The sequence below is a fragment of the Macaca thibetana genome, chromosome 1 (genome assembly GCF_024542745.1).
Source record: "Macaca thibetana thibetana isolate TM-01 chromosome 1, ASM2454274v1, whole genome shotgun sequence".
NCBI classification, from domain to species: Eukaryota; Metazoa; Chordata; class Mammalia; order Primates; family Cercopithecidae; genus Macaca; species Macaca thibetana.
The window spans coordinates 63,197,699-63,213,641 of record NC_065578.1 but is presented as its reverse complement, the minus strand read 5'-3'; the positions used below and the strand labels follow the sequence as shown (position 1 = coordinate 63,213,641).

Here is a 15,943-nt window from a genome sequence, read left to right as displayed (position 1 = left end):
GAATGGCCTAGGGTTACCTTGTTAGTGGACATGCCAGGGCTCTTACTCAGAACTGGGACTGTAACACTAAGTAAAAACAGTTAGCATTGCAATGTTAAATTCATTTTTGTAGCCCTCAGAGACCCGGCAGTACAGAAGAATAGCAAGACCAAAGCTTCGATGTGACTGTTTTGTTCATTTAGAGTTTTCTTATTTTTGTTTTATTTTGGCAAAATTCACTTAACACAAAATTAACTGTTTTAAAGTGAATAATTTAGTGGCATTTAGTATATTGACAGTGTTGTACAACCACCATTTCTATCTAACTGGAAAACAGATCTGGCAGCCCAAAAGGAAAGTGTGTACCTATAAAGTGATTGCTCCCTTTTCCCACTCTAGCCAGCCCCTGGCAACCAATTCAACTTCTGCCTCTATGCATTTACCTCTTCTGAATATCTCACATGAATGAAATCATACACGTGACCTTTTAGGTCTGGCTTCTTTCACTCAGCATAGTGTTTTTGAGATTTATCCATGTTATGGCATGTATCAGAACTTCATTCCTTTTAATGGCCAAATAATATTCCATTGTATGTCTGTACCACTCTTTGTTTACCAGTCATCCCACTAATGGACATTTAGGCTGCTTCCATCTTTTGGCTATTGTGAGTAATACAGCTATGAATATGTGCGTACCTGCATTTTTTTGAATACCTGTTTCCAGCTCTTTGGGGGGCATATATTAGTTTTACAATTTTTATGTCTTTTACTTATATTTTATCTGACTATAAGAGTATAGGATATTTATTAAAGAAAATGTAAAAATCAAAGAAAAAATACAAATAAGAAAACCCACCTATGGGTAATCAAGAATATCCCCTTCCAGAAGGGATATCCTACCAGCAAAAAGCCTTCTAAGCCCGTTCCTTCTTTCCTCCCTATACACACAGATTATTATTTTGGAAATAAATAGTCATTGAGAACATGGACCTGGTAGCCAGGAAAGCCTGGATTTGAATTCTGACTCTGCCATACACTAGCTGCATTCCTTTACCTTGAACTTGTTTTCCTGCCTGTGAAATGGACATAATAGTATCTACCTTGCAGCATTTTTACGGCACATTAAATGGTGCTCAGGAAGTGTCAGGTATAATAGTACTTCCCACACAGGGATTTACTAACTCCACCAGAAAGTGAGGTTCACGAGAGAGAAATTTTGTATTTTCACCTCTGTATCAGCACAGTGCCTGCCACACAGCTGGCACTCAATGAATACCTGTTGAACGAATAAGTGAATGTAACTTTTTTTGTTTGTTTGTTTTTTGAGACGGAGTCTCTCTCTGTCACCCAGGCTGGAGTGCAGTGGCGCGGCCTCGGCTCACTGCAAGCTCCACCTCCTGAGTTCATGTCATTCTCCTGCCTCAGCCTCCTGAGTAGCTGGGACTACAGGTGCCTGCCACCTTGCCCAGCTAATTCTTTTGTATTTTTAGTAGAGACGGGGTTTCACCTTGTTAGCCAAGATGGTTTCGATCTCCTGACCTTGTGATCCGCCCACCTCAGCCTCCCAAAGTGTTGAGATTACAGGCATGAGTCACCGTGCCCGGCCGTGAATGTAACTATTGAGGACGTTGGGGTTGAAATTAGAGTCCTAGGAAGGATCTTTGGGAAGAATTCAGGTCTCTGAGTTCAGAAGACAAGTAAAGACCATGCATAGAAAAATCTTGTAGGTCAGTTTTAATTCTATACAACCACAGTCCAATGGCCAGAGTTCATTAGGTCTGACTTTGGGCCCACAGATAATGAAATCATTTGCTGAAAATGGTCAGAAAATAAGTTATTTGCAGCAATTGGGGCAGAGACTAGGAGGTCTCTGAGGTATGTGGGGATTTGAACTTCCTAAGCTGCTAGACCAGCTAAGGCTTGGGGCATTTTTTTTTTTTTTTTTTTTTTTTTTTTACTTTTCTTAAAGCAAATAAGCATTTGACAGAATAAACCCAGACAAAGAGATACTTAAGCATGAAGCCTTGACACAAACTTCCCTGAAGTAATATAGCTTGGAATCTAAAGAGATGATTAGTGAGCTTCTCATGACCCTACAGGAAATCTTGCTTGGTACAGGAACGCAACATTTTCAAACTTTGTCTAAAAGAAGTTTCCACACACTCCACTGCCTCATAATAATGTTTGAAATGGGTTGCAGAGCTCGCTCTCTGCTGAATTCTTTACTGTCTTTCTTCTTTTGTGGGTCTTTATCCCCAAATAATCTGTTGGGACCAACTTCTGCAAGCTCAGGAGGGCTAAAGTGGAGCTGTAAGCCCTCAAACCCTCAGTAAACATGCCAGAGGGAATGAAGAGCTGACCTCTACCTCAGCCATTAGCTGGGCCTACCTAGGATGGATCTGATCTTATATTCCAGGATAAGTCTTATTTTTTTCATTTGTCTCCTTTGCAGCACCCATCACTGCTGGAATTCAATGATTTTCAGTATTTCTGTGTATGTGAAAATACTTGTTTAAAGTTTTTCTCTTCCACTAAATTGTAGAGTATCCAAAGGGAAGAATGTTTCTGCCTTTTTCATTATTGTATCTTCAGCCAGTACAGGCCTTGTCCATGGTAGGCACTGAATAAACATTGGTTGAAACAATGAATCCAAGACATTTTATTACAAAGTTCAGTTCAGCTTAGAGGCAATATAATATTGGTGAAGAACATGGGTTTGAATTTTGGGTTCACTGCTTTGTGACTTAGGGCAAGTTGCTTAAATCTCTCTTAGTTTCCTGATGTTACTTTAACAAATTATCACAAATTTAATGGCTTAAAGCAACAGAAATGTATTCTTTCACATTTCTGGAGGCTAGAAGTACAAAATCCAGCAGAGCCACACTCTTTCTGAGGGCCCTGGAATGGAATTCATTCCTTGTCTCTTAGTTTCTGAGGGCTACCCTGGCATTCTTGAGCTTGTGGCTTCATCACTGTGATCTCTGCTTTCATTTTCACATTGCTTTCTCCTCTGTGGGTCTGTCTAAAATCTCCCTCTGTCTCTGTCTTAAAAGGACACTTGTAGGCATTTAGGTTTCTGGGGATAATGCCGGATGATCTCATCTCAAGATCCTTAATTTAATTACATGTGCGAAACCCCTTTTCCAAATAAAGAAAAATTCACAGGTTCCAGGGTTTAGGGCATGGACACATCTTTGCAGGAAGGAGGTCACTATTCAAAATATGACTTTTCTCTAAGGCTCAGTTGTTCATCTGTAAATCTGTCACAGTATCTCAGAATTATGAGGATTAAATGTGACAATCCATGTAAATCACTTAACATGGTTCTTGGCATATCATAAGCCCTCAGTAGATGGTATCTATTAATAATTGGTATTATTTCATGAGAAAGGGAGGTGTTACTCCCGATGTCCACAAGGAAAAAGTGATGAAGTTATGCCAACACATTCAGATATTTTAAAAATATATCAACGTCACTATCAATCTACCCTTCTCTGTATTTATTTTATGAGTGCTGGGGCTTGTGCTCAGCTGTCTCACATATGTCATTACATTCTGTACTTACAACAACCCTTGAAGGCTGGTATTCTCCCCATTTTACAGATGGGGAAAAAAAAATCCAGATCTTAATATTCAAGAATCTGGAGTTAGCCACAGAGCTTAAATATAAACCAAGGACTTCTCACTCCAAGTCCAGGTCTTTTCTACATTACCTCAGAAAATTGAGGACAGAAATTGACAAAGTGCCAGGCACCTATACTTGTATTAATCACTTGTCAGAATATTATGAAGAGTCAAACTACAGGGCAGGTTAGCCTAGAAGAACTGTAAAGCAGTGGTTCTCAAACTTTGTTGCATACTAGAGTCACCTGGAGACCTTTTAAACCTCTCAAATCACAGGCTACACACAAGACCAATAAAATAAGAATGCGGGAAGGAGGAGAACAGACCCTGGCATTAGTAATTTTTAAAATTTCCCAGGTGATACCAATTACAGCTGAGGTTAAGAATTACTGCTCTATCAATGGTCCTCTTTAGTGGTCATCAGAGTCACCTGGAAGATGGTAAAAATGGAGGGGATAGGGTCTAGCCTGATTCAATGAACCTGGGTCTCTCCAAGTGATTCTAACTCCCACCAAAGCTTGAGGACAGCTACTCTAAAGTACCTTTCAGCTCCCATATTCTGATTTTCAACAGTCATTCATTTCTCTCTTTATTCAAACAACTGTACTAGATGCTGGAGAGATAAGGATGCATAAAGAAGACATGACTTCTGACCTCAAGAAGTTCACAGCTTGACACGCTGTTCTTTTCTCTCTCAAAGCCCTCTCCACACTGCTTTTCCTGGTCAACCTCTGTTTGAATTGGAGACACATGAGGGCCTTGCTTGAAATGATGAAGATCTTCAATAATATTTCTTGCATGAGGAAAGAAGAAGAATGGGGAGAAGAAGAGGAAGAACATACTTGCAAATAAGCATCACCTGGCATGGGGAGGAACAAGGTGTGATCACCAGTGGGAGAAGGTGGAGTCAGGAAAGCCTTCTTGGAAGTGGTGAAGTCTGAGCTGGGTCTTTAACAATGACAAAAGGTTGGGGGAGGGTGTTCTCATCAGACCAAATGGTAAGGTTTGTGCAGATGCTTGAAATAGGATAAGGAACAATGAACAGCTTGGTTTTAGAGCACAACAAGCAAAGGTGGAGAAGGAGAAGCAGGAAACTGAGGGAGGAGCCCCATGGTAAAGCACTTTGTATGATCTCCCTTTCCCCTCCCTTTAGCCAAGCAGACCCTTAAGTCCAAAAGTCCCAGCAAGTCTTTAGATAAGGTTAACCAAAGCTGTGGGCCCAGGGCTAGAAAAGACTTCCATGATCCCTGTGAGCAGGACACCAGTCCATGGGTTTCTGGAAGTATCTTGAGGCCAAACTCTAAAGCCATTTTTGAAGTGGGTGCAACAGGAGGAGACAGGCTTAAATCCAAACTAAAAGACACACAGGCAAGGAAAAGACAGCCTGGGAAAAAGCCAGACACATTTTCTTTGTGACTGCCTTATTATTTATGAGTCCAAAAATGTGCCTTGTCTTAGGAATCACTAAAAATAGTACCAAGGGAGTAAGGAATCTGAGACCCAAGATAGAAGGTAGATAAGCTCTCTCCTCATTCTAAATGGTAAAAACAGGAGCACAAACACTTCCAAGCTTGATCGGTTGCTCACCTGCTGGGGCTGGGGCAGCGGTTGCTGGGAGGATGGAGGTGGGGTTCTGTGCTGCTCACGCAGCCATCTGCGGAGCACCCCCAGGGCCTCGTTCCTCTAGGCTGAATGCCCCACTAACAGCGCAGATGGGGAGATGAGGAATGATGGGAGGGCTTGGGTGCCAAGACCTGGAATAACTGGCTGGAAAGACCCCTGCATGGTGAGGAAGACCCTTCTGCTCCATTGATGACTGGATGACAGAGGAGGCTGATGGCAAATCTCTCCCCTTTGAGCAGGTTTTGAAGAATCAAGATGGACCATCGAGGGTCATTTTCCTTCTATTTCCGGATAGAATTCCATATCCCTCATCTGGCCGGTGCCCTTCCCTAACATGAATAGACTTGTCAAGTAAAGAGGATTAATACCGGTCCGAGAGAGAGAGAGCTGCTTGGTTGAAGGGGAACTGATTTCCATGTCGCATACTTCTATGCTGGGTGTAAGCAAAGGGAATAAGAGCTGGTTGCCAGCAAAGGGATACAGGAGATATACAGCAGGCAAGAAGCTCCCCACATATATCCAAATCCCTGCTCTCCTATCAGGAAGGTGTTCCTGGCTGAGTGTGGTGGCTCATGCTTATAATCCCAGCACTTTGGGCGGCCAAGGGGGTAGATTGCTTGAGCCTAAAAGTTCGAGACAAGCCAGGAAACATGGTGAAACCCCGTCTCTAAATACAGAAATTAGCTAGACATGGTGAGGTGCACCTGTGGGCCCAACGACTTGGGAGGCTGAAGTGGGAGGATTGCTTGAGACTGAGAGATGGAGGCTGCAGTGAGCCATCATCACATCACTGGACTCCAGCCTGGGTGACAGAATGATCTTGTCTCAAAAGAAAAAAAAAATCCCTATGTGTTTTTTGGCTTTTAACCCACAATATTTTTCTCCACAGATGAGAAATGACTCCAGATATTGCTTGTCTCTAATCCCATTAGTGGTCAATTTGTAATCTAGTTATAATAGTGATCAGACTATAATAAGGAATGATAATCCCTCTCACATAAAATCTTTATATATTTTAAGGCATTATATATACACACACAAACAAAATCAGTGTTTAGAAACATTTCTTTTAATAAAAAGCAGTTCCTAGAATTTTAAACCTGGAATGGATATGAGAGCATTTCTTTATGCTGCAAGGAGGAAGCACAGGTTACATTTACCTAAGGTTCCAGCGATTGTTTCCTGAGAGCAGCATTATCTAATAGAAATATATTGTAAACCAAAAATGTGAGATGTGTAATTTTAAACTGTCTAGTAGCCACATTAAAAAGGATCAGGTACTACAAATTAATTTTAATGTATTTTACTAACTCGATATATGAAAATACCATTTCAACATGTAATCAATGTAAAAATTATTAGTAAGATATTTTCTTTTTTATATTAAGGCCTTGAGATCCAGTGTGTTTTACACTGATGCTACCCCTCACTTTGGACTGGCCACATTTCACATTCTCAATAGACACAGGTGGGTAGTGGCTACTATACTGGGTCACGCAGCATTGGAGTCTCATAATGGGTAATGCAGCCAGAACAAGGATTGATGCCTCCCTTTCAACAGGTGAAACCCCCCAGGCCCAGAGCTTAAATAGGTCATTGACCTGGTGATGGAGCTGAGCTGGAAGTAGAACCCAGCTTCCTTGTTAAGTGCTCTTTCCTGAAATCATACTGCCCTCCCCTTGGGAAAGACAAGGGAGTAGGTGGGGAGGGGGCGGTCAAGAGAACTACCAGTAGTGAGCACCTATATATGCCAGAGACTGTGATGGGATTTATACTTTATCTAATTCATATACCAGCTCTTTCAAGTCCATACCAATCATTCCTCTATTTTCCATATGAGGTTAGAGAGGCTCTAAGTGTTTTAGTAGTTGATAATGGCAAGGTGACAACCTTTAAAGAAAATGGTGCTATCAATATTAGAAAGATGTTGCTTACGACCCCAACCAACTACCAGTTTTGAAGATGGAACACAAGGATGGATAAGCGCTCAGACAACCCAGTCCTGGGAAGACTGTTCATCAGCTTGCCACATGTCAAGAGCCAAGGCAAGATCCAGTCTATCCTTACATTACCACCTTCAACCTATAGCTCCAAATATATACAACTAGAAGCACAAGAAAATGACTCAGCCACCCCATTCTGACTAGCTAAGCTTCACGCTCTAAGCTATAGGCCAGTCAATACCATTTAAATAGATCATGTGCCAAGGACAAATCAAGTAATGGAGTGGGGACAAGAGGGAGCAACCACTCCTGAGCTAGAGAACCTGGTCATAGGCCTTGATGGTGAAGCTTTGAAGGAAGAGGCAGGCCAGGGGGCTGAGTCTAGGACGTATCTGTCTGTTGCGACTGAGCAAGCAGCTATCCTATCACAACATGGGCATGAAACCCACAGACATGCTAGTTGGCTAGGAAAACCACCTTAGGTAATTGATATGGTTTGACTGTGTCCCCACCCAAATCTCATCTTGAATTGTATCTCCCACAATTCCTATGTGTCGTGGGAGGAACCTGGTGGGAGGTGATTGAATTATGGGGGCAGGCGTTTCTTGCGTTGTTCTCGTGATAGTGAATGAGTCTCACGAGATCTGATGGTTTTAAAAATGGGAGTTTCTCTGCACAAGCTTTCTCTTTGCCTGCCACCATTCATGTACGACTTGATTTGTTCCTCCTTGCCTTCCGCCATGATTGTGAGGCCTCCTCAGTCATGTGGAAATGTAAGTCCATTAAACTTCTTTTTCTTCCCAGTCTCTGGTACGTCTTTATCTGTAGCATGAAAATGGACTAATACAGTAATAGATACATATACCTCTATCCACAGGTGAGCAAAGGGAAGCTCAGAGTCATAGTAACTTTAGAGCCCATGTTTATAAGCCCCACATTGCACACTTCCCTACTAAAGCTCCAACCTGGTAGAGAAAGCCATTTGAAAAGGCAAACCAGGACAAAATATACATACACACACACACACACACACACACACACATATACACACACATATATATACATATATATACATATATACACATATATATACACACATATATATACACACACACACATATATATAGTCTGTCAGCACAGAGAACTATTTGCAGCTGGAAACAGGCCTCAGTATTTTTTTTTTTTTAAATAGTAGGTTCCCTCCCTTTCTGCTGCCTATGGGAGCAATTTCCAGCCCCTTCTCCAAAAGAAACATTTAGCTTTCTATAGAGAACCTCTGAGACCTCTTGTGACTGAGTATGGTAGAAGGGGAAAGAGGCCCTCATCACACCCACCCCAACACTCTTATGGGGAAGCTGAGGTTGAGCCCCTGTAGATCCATTTATTTTAGGCGGTATTTGGTTCTGAAGCAGTTGTTTCAGAAATTACCCCCATGAGCCATCAATAGTAGCGTTCAGCGGCTCTTCCAGGGTGGCCTTGTCTCTTTTAAATTTCATTTCCTGTTGGAAAGGATAGACAGGTAACTGGTTAATGCCAGTGACTGGACTCATTTAACGGAACACTAGGAACTGAGTGTGGCTGGGGAGCTGCAGTGGAACTGATGGGTGGACCAGAGCAGTTGGGTGAAGAGGAAGGCATTAAAGCCCACCAAGAGATGGATTGTATTTTACTGCTTTTCCACGTGAGGGAACTTGCCCCACAAGAGGAGGGGATATGAATGCACTCAGTTGTCACAATGGACATGGTCCTTGGACCTGGCCCTGAGGTCTTGGTGGGAATCCTGGCACTTCCCCTCCATCAAACCCTTTAGCCCAAATGAGCCTCAATTGCCTATCTGTTCTATTGCAAAGGGTGGTGTGAATTCAAATGATGCGTGCAACCTGCTTAGCAAGTGCCTCACACCTGGTAGGCATTTACGCACCATAACTGGGATTTGAACCCAAATAATTTAATGCCATGTTTCCTACTACATGTTGCCTACTGCATGGTGTTATGCAATAGATAAGGCAAACCTTGACTTTAAAGAGGCAGCATGAAATAGATAATTTCAATACAGCAAGGTAAGGATTCTGATCAAGATAGACATAGGCTAATATGGTACCCCATAATTTGGAGCACTGTTGATGGCATGGTCAAAGGGGTTGATGGAAGGATTTGTTAATCATCTGTCTCTTCCTCCAGGAGGTCCACCAAGGAAGGAATACTGCCTGTGTTATTCAGAAGTATGTCCATTAGGGATACTGTAGAGAAATGGGGAGGGAGGGAATGTTAAAGGTGTGCTTAAGTAAAAGAGGAGTTAGCCAAGTGAAGAACAAACCCAGTCAGGGGAAGCTGCATGAACAAAGGTACAGAGGCTGGAAAGAGAATGGTATGTTTAAGGAATTGGACGCAGGTTATTGAAATAAATTGAATATTGAGTATAGGGACTGGAGGTAAGGTAAGAAGAATCAGTAGGGGTAAGACCATGGAGAATCTTGTGTTGCCAGGCTAAGAAGTATGTCACTTGTATGAATGAACACTCAAGTGTGGAAGGCCAGAATGGGATGATTTATCAGAATCTAAGGTATCTACCCCAACCCTAAAATATGCCTGCCTTACCAGACTGTCGAAGTACCCATGATATTTTAATATCAAGCTCAAAGTAATAACCATATTAACCCAGAACAGCTATCACTTCTTACTCTCCAATGAATTTATCAGATTTGCTGGCCAGGTGAATTTTCACAACAGCTCTATGCAGTAGGTGCTTTTCTTACCTCATCTTACAAATGAGAAGACCAAAGCACAGACAGGTTGAGAGGTTTGCCAAAAGTCACACAGGAAACACACAGTGGAGTCAAGATTCAAACCTAGTCAGTCACCCTGGCTCAAGTCCATTTTCTAAACCACCATATTATCTCAAACCTATCTCCCAGACCACTATTATTCTTGACCTGAGTGTATCACTTTAAGCCCGTTTGATAAACTTCTAATTTCCATAGCTCTATTCTTCAATCATGTAATTTTAATTTAGTTCTTTTGAAATATGCCTTTTTTGTCATATTATCTTGCACTTGCCCCAGGGTTTCTACTTTTTCACCATGGAACGTTTTAAACATATATACTCTCTCAAATTGGTCCACTGTTTTTAGTTTCTAAGGTATGAACTTTTCCATGTGTTTTGTCTGCTGACCCTTACTAATGGTGGCTTTCTTCCCCTCTCTTACAGGCATTATAATTTTTTAAAGTAAGCTCAACATCAGCAGGAGTTTGCCATTGTTTTTTTGTGGTTTTCATTTTTAAAGTTTTGTCTTTGGTGGAAAACCCTCATGCATGAGGATGTTGAGACATTTTTAAGAGCTGGTTTTAGGTTTGCTGCTGTCAGTGTCTCCTAGTATAATCAATTCCAGGCCAAGTTTTTATGTTACCTTCTTGGTTTGTGGCTTGTGCAATACCTGAGTAGAACCCCAACCCCATTCCCACATGTAGTACAGGCTGAGGTTTTGATTTCTCATGGGTGATCCCAATGGCCCAAGGTGCTTGATAGATTTCTGTAATCACATCCTCAGCAGAATTTTCCTTATTTCATACTTAGGCCAGTCATTCTTCATTCATATCCTAATGCAGGAAGTTTATTTCCTGTGGCTCCAATTCTTATCCCCATGGGATACCGAAACTCCAGGCCCCAGGGAGTACACATAGTTTCCAAATTATCATGGACTCTTTTGCTTAATTCCTCCTCACAGATCATTGCTCTAATATTGAACTTGTTCTTCATTTCTGGAGCCTAGGGATTTCACCTCTTTGTGCACCAGCCTGGCAATGGATAATTTTCTTCATTGTGTATTTCACTAGTATCTCTGTGATTGGAAGAAGTGTCTCTTGAAAGCTCAATCTATCAAATTGACCAGAAGGCTTTGATTACGCATTTAGCGATCAGTCTTTCCAAATAGTCTCTGAGTTCATGGAGGACAGGGGCCTTTGTCTAGTTTCTCTTTATATCCTAATTTTCATAGAGTTCCTAGACCAGAGCAGAGGAATCAATAAGGTTTTGATTAACAAATGATCTTCCTCTCTCATTCAAAATGGAAATTAAAGAATATACACTAATTACCTTCTAGAGAAAGATGATGCCAAGCATCCTCACACCTCCAGAAAGCCATCCACACTCTCTGAAAGTCTGTGTTGAACAAACAAAGGAGTTTGGGGCCTGCCTTTATCTTTCCCTTCAGCCAGCAGGTTCATACTATTGACACACTTCTTTCTTGATGGGCAACTACTACTAATTACAGTGCTGGTCTGGTAGAAATTCCAAGTCTGGCAGGCTGGGTTCTAGACTGCTGACTCTGCTGCCTTTCTTAGCACACACTGATGCTTTTCTATTGCCATCTGATCACTAACATGCAGTGTGCAATGATATAATTTTTCTGTTGGCACCATAAGGAACTTGCAGAATAAGTTCACATGAAAGCACCCAGCACAGTGCCTGGCACAGAGCAGGTACTAAGTTAATGTTCAGGGTCTTTTATTTCTTCTTTTCCATTAAACATATTCTATAAATATTCGTTGAAAAACTTCTGCTTTCTAGGCATTATGGTTGGTGCTGGAGGTGGAGAGGAATAACATGTAGTGCCTGATTTAATACTTAATAGAAAAATAATGTCAGGTCAAATTTCACAATAGAAAAAAATATTCTAAATGTCCTTTGATTTAAGGTGAAAAGACATCTCACTTCATTCCACCATCCTAAAGTGCCTAGTAAAGTATAACCAGCAAAATAACTTCACCCATTGCTGTTTTATAAAATAAACTTATCTCTTCTCAGAGAGGAAATACAACTTACAGTGAATGTATTAGTGGGTGTATTAGTTTGTTCTCATGCTGCCATAAAGAACTGCCCAAGACTGGGTAATTTATAAAGGAAAGAGGTTTAATTGACTCACAGTTCTGATTGGCTGGGAAGGCCTCAGGAAACTTACAATCACGGCAGAAGGTACCTCTCACAGGGTGGCAGGGGAGACAATGAGTGCCCAGCGAAGGAGGAAGCTCCTTATGAAACCATCAGATCTCATGAGAACTAACTCATTATTATGAGAACAGAATAGGGGAAACCACCCTCATGATTCAATTATCTCCGCCTGATCCCTCTCGCAACACGTGGGGATTATGGGAACTACAATTCAAGATGAGATTTGGGTGGGGACACAACCAAACCATATCAGTAGGCAACAGAGAGCTGATCATAAAAGACCATTTATGACAATGATTTTTGAGCTCCTTTTACTACTGTAATCTCAGAACTTTGAATCATGTCTGAACTAAAGTAGAAACTCAGTAAGTTTGCTGAATGTATGTGCACACATATGTATGGCTACGGCTTCTCACCAGGTAAGATGTGACTCATCATTCCACACACATTTATTGAGAATTTCCTACAAATAAGAGTTTGTACTAGATTTTGTGATGGAGACCAAAAAAAAAAAAAAACTCCTACCTACAAGGAACTTCTAAGCTTAAGGGTGAGAGAGGTGAGGTGGCTGGGCACGGTGGCTCACGCCTGAAATTCCAGCACTTTGGGAGGCCAAGGCGGGCGGATCACGAGGTTAGGAGATCGAGACCATCCTGGCTAAGATGGTGAAACCCCATCTCTACTAAAAATATAAAAAATTAGCCAGGTGCGGTGGCAGGCACCTGTAGTCCCAGCTACTCGGGAGGCTGAGGCAGGAGAATGGCGTAAACCTGGGAGGCGGAGCTTGCAGTGAGCAGAGATAGCGCCACTGCGGTCCAGCCTGGGCGAAAGAGCCATACTCCGTCTCAAAAATAAAAAAGTGGGGGGGGAGGTGAGATAGGTATAGAAATCATCATAATATCATGTAGAAAATGTGAAAAGAAGAACAGAGAAGGGAGTTACGGAAGTTTCAAAGAGGGAAAGGCCACTTTCAGCTGGAGGGGATTAGACAAGACCGGATAATGTAAATTTTATGCTTGGTCTTGAAGGAGAAGTAATTTGTTGCGTTGCAAAAGCGGGAGAATGGGTATTGGCAAAGAAGGAAAGGCAATCCAGGTGAAAAGATGAAAGCAGAGAGGCAGAAAAGCACAGGACATATAAGAAATCGAAACTTGGCTGGAAATGCATAAAGGGGAATAAAGATAACTAAGGCTAGAAAGGCAGATTGAGCCAGACTGCAGGGGTTTTGAATGTGTCCTGGTATACCACTCCAGGATATAGGGTCTTCATAAAATACCCACTGCTTAACATATGGTGGGGCTTAATTAATGCTAAACAACAATCTCCTAGCAGAAACCTGTTCCCCACGTGCACAAAGGAAGCTGCCGTCCTTATGCACAGGCAATTACAAACATTCCAGATACTCGGTCCTGAACCCTGCAAGCACATCAAATGCTCATCATGAAAGGTCACCGAGCAAACAGCTCTGATCAATCCTGGCTTGGGCTGAATCAAATCGTCTAAATAAGATCCACTAGAGGTAGTGTCAGAAAGGTCAGAAACGACCCTATTTCACATCTTGAAGCATTTTTGCCATGTGGAACACTTTAGAGGAAGAAGAGAAAGGAACGAGGGGGGAAAGAAACTCTCCAGAAATAATAGAATCCCAAGTAATTCAATGTTAAGTGATCACAAAGTAAGCTGGGGATTTATTTTGGCCCCCATCTCCTTGCAGTGATCTGAAAAACAGTTGATTTCAAAGAAGGTCATGCCACAATTAAAAACAGAGTTTCCCACCTCTTTCCTCACCTCCCCTGTGTGCCCCCACCGTGTACCTTTGTTGAGTTCACTTGAAATGTTCCATGATGAGGTAGGCACTAATTCAGCACTGACTGACAGCTCTGTTTCTGAAAAGAAAAAGAAGGGAAGGGAGAAAGACAAGGGCAATATTAAATATAGTAACTTATGGGCTGTTCGAAGCATTACAGGAGATTTCCAAAGGACCTGCCTTTGGAGAGAGACCACGGCAATCCCATAGCTTATTAGACTGGAATGGAGGTTCTAGCTGCCAGTAGAGGTGCCTGCATTTTAGATGCCATCCAAATGAACAATCTATGGACCAGATTTGAAGATTTTTACTTCAAAACACTGGCTTGAAAATTAAAATGTAAAATATTACATTAACCCTCTCAACATCACTTACCATCAGAGAAATGCAAATCATAATCACAATGAGATGCCATCTCATACCAGTCAGAATGGCTATTTTTAAAAAGTCAGGCCGGGCGCAGTGGTTCATGCCTGTAAACCCAGCACTTTGAGAGGCTGAGGCAGGTGGATCACAAGGTCAGGAGTTCGAGACCAGCCTGACCAACATGGCGAAACCCCGTCTCTACTAAAAGTACAAAAATTAGCCCTGTATGGTGGCATTTGCCTGTCATCCCAGCTACTCAGGAGGCTGAGGCAGAAGAATTGCTGGAACCCGGGAGGTGGAGGTTGCAGTGAGCTGAGAAGGTGCCACTGCAATCCAGCCTGGCTGACAGAGCAAGACTCCATCTCAAAAAACAAAAAACAAAACAAAACAAAAGTCCAAAAATAACAGATGCTGGCAAGGATGCAGAGAAAACGGAATGCTAATACACTGTTGGGGGAATGTAAATTAGTTCCGCCACTGTGGAAAGCAGTTTGGAGATTTCTCAATGAGCTAAAAATAGAACTAACATTCAACCCAGCAATCACATTACAAGGTATATACCCAAAGGAAAATAAATTATTCTACCAAAAAGATACCTGCACTCGTCTGTTCATCACAGCACTATTCATAATACCAAAGACATGGAATCAACCTAGGTGCCCATCAACAGGGGACTGGAAAAAGAGAATGTGGTACATATATACCATGGAATACTATGTAGCCATAAAAATAATGAAATCATGTCCTTTGTAGCAGCATGGATGCAGATGGAGGCCATTAGCCTAAGCTAATTAACACAGAAGCATAAAACCAAATATCATGTGTTCTCACTTATAAGTGGGAGCAAAATCTTGGGTACCATGGATATAAAGATAGGAACAATAGGCACTGGAATTACAAAAGGATAGAGGGAGTGGGGCAAGGGTTGGAAAACTACCTATTGGGTAGTATGTTCACTATCTGGGTGACGGGATCAGTGGAAGCCCAAACCTCAAGATCATGCAATATAATCTTGTAACAAGCCTGCACATGTACCCTCTGAATCTAAAATAGAAATGAAACTTGCAAAAAAAAAAAAAAAAAAGAACAAGGGCAAAATACACCTTGCCCCTAAAATACTGCATTAACAAGAAAACAAATCTGCAGAAATGACCATACATAATCAAACATAAACTACTTTTCTTGTTGAAAGACCAGTCTTAGACTAATAAATTTAATAGCCTTCTTATGGAAGAACAACATTGCTCCTGTAACTAACTTCACGGGTCGTGTTTGGAATTGGTAGCATTTCTGTGAACAGAGAAATTCATTTCTCTACATTGGAACTTTAGGTCAAGACAAATGATAGCTAAGTATTTGAATATAGAGAATCATTTGCGGTAAATAACTTAAAAGATAATTTTCAAAGCCATCATGAATTAAAGCAAACACACAAATCAATAATCTAAAGGACATAATACATTATGAAGTACTTACGGACTGTTAGAAGTACTTACCGGCTGTTAAAACTCTTAAATAATAGACTGTAATATACAAATAATGTTTGTTGTTCTTTTTTTTTTTTTTTTTGAAAATTTAAGCTATGCTATTAATATATTGTAATGGGGTTACACTAACTTTCCCTTAGGCTATGTCTACACACACACACGCGCA

General features: G+C 41.4%; 1 protein-coding gene across 3 annotated transcripts in view; it reads right to left on the bottom strand.

Moving 5' to 3' along the window:
- The window catches only part of ROR1 (receptor tyrosine kinase like orphan receptor 1), a 410,977-nt gene that overhangs the window by 159,463 nt on the left and 235,571 nt on the right, over positions 1 to 15,943 (bottom strand). For all 3 annotated transcript variants that reach the window (XM_050756448.1, XM_050756588.1, XM_050756527.1), the window contains one exon: positions 13,932 to 14,003. In XM_050756448.1, the coding sequence (XP_050612405.1) occupies positions 13,932 to 14,003 (72 nt within the window). The remainder of the gene's footprint in view (positions 1 to 13,931; positions 14,004 to 15,943) is intronic.